The sequence below is a fragment of the Sinocyclocheilus anshuiensis genome, unplaced genomic scaffold (assembly GCF_001515605.1).
Source record: "Sinocyclocheilus anshuiensis isolate Anshui unplaced genomic scaffold, SAMN03320099.WGS_v1.1 C32644208, whole genome shotgun sequence".
NCBI lineage: Eukaryota > Metazoa > Chordata > Actinopteri > Cypriniformes > Cyprinidae > Sinocyclocheilus > Sinocyclocheilus anshuiensis.
In genome coordinates, this window is record NW_015618820.1 from 1 (window position 1) to 1229 (window position 1229).

The 1229-nt window shown below is 37.2% G+C and overlaps 1 protein-coding gene across 1 annotated transcript; it reads right to left on the reverse strand.

The window, feature by feature from the left end:
* Positions 1-262: 262 nt before the first annotated feature.
* LOC107682841 (reticulon-3-like) lies at positions 263-1142 on the reverse strand (the record flags this gene model as incomplete). The annotated part of the gene is made up of 3 exons (XM_016478967.1): positions 903-1142; positions 533-602; positions 263-393 (listed from the first exon to the last, which is right to left on the reverse strand). Coding segments are annotated over exons 1-3 (441 nt in total), but the record flags the coding sequence as incomplete, so codon positions are not given.
* Positions 1143-1229: the final 87 nt, after the last annotated feature.

Genomic DNA, 1229 nt, shown 5'->3' on the forward strand with positions numbered 1-1229 from the left:
TCAGCATATTATAATGATTTCTGAAGGATCATGTAACACTAAAGACTGAAGTAATGATGCTGAAAATTCAGCTTTGCCATCATAGGAATAAACTGCATTTTTAAATATATTCAAACAGAAAACAGTTATTTTAAATTATAATAATACTTCACAATATTACTGTTTTTAATGTATTTACTATTTACAATAAATGAAGCCTTGGCCAGCATACGAGATTTAAAAAAAAATATTTAAAAATCTTACCGACCCCAAACTTGGAGAGTATTATTATTATTAGGACCCCCACAATAAATGCTTTTTTGGAGCACACAGTGCATAGTTTGCAACTGAAAGATCTAGATCTAACCTTGTTTTTCTCATAGATGGGCGGTACACTGAAGAGCAGGATGTCGGCTGGAAAAGAAAACATTGAAATGTGGATTCATTCTCAATTGGTCAGCCTATAACTAAATATGAAGCAATTTGGTTCCCCACAAATCAAAAATACCCCTCAAATTTAAATGCGATGCTAAAAGTGGAACATTCGGCCTACCGAGGATGAGGATAGTGATGCCATTGAAGACCGCTCCAACATATGTCATCAGCCACATAACCACTGCCAGCTGAAATCAGAAGGTAATGTGGGTCAAACAAACAGAAAGCCAGAAAACACAATTATTTTAATGAATTCTGAAGTAAATGCAATGCTTTAATAAAAATCTTACAGCTAATATAGCAAGAAATAACTGCTCCTTGTTGCCTCTTGTCATTTCTGGAATCACTATAAACTTAAACTGTATTGAATATATATATTTTTGTATGTACTGGAGAAAGTCATGCACGTTTTGACCAAGAAGATAAATAAATTCTGACTATCTAAAACTATCTCTTTAATCATAGCATGTATAATTGCTGGCACTGACCTTGAGGGAATCCACCAGATCCTGGACCAGAAAGAGGCGGCTCATCTGCTTGAGCACACGGTTGACGTGGGTGAGACAGGCGTCCACGTGCTTGCGGAAGGTCTCGGGGGGCACGGTGACATCTTTCTCCATCAGAGCCCTGTCACAGGAACATGGGTCAACCCAATTAGCCCTGCCACTGAATACCCACACACCTCTGAGCACCACTGCACCAACACTTACTAACACAGACCCTAACATTAAAAGTGCCAAATGGACCTATAATGTTAAAGGTGAAGCGTGAAGTGCATATTATATATATATATATATATATATATATTAGTGCAG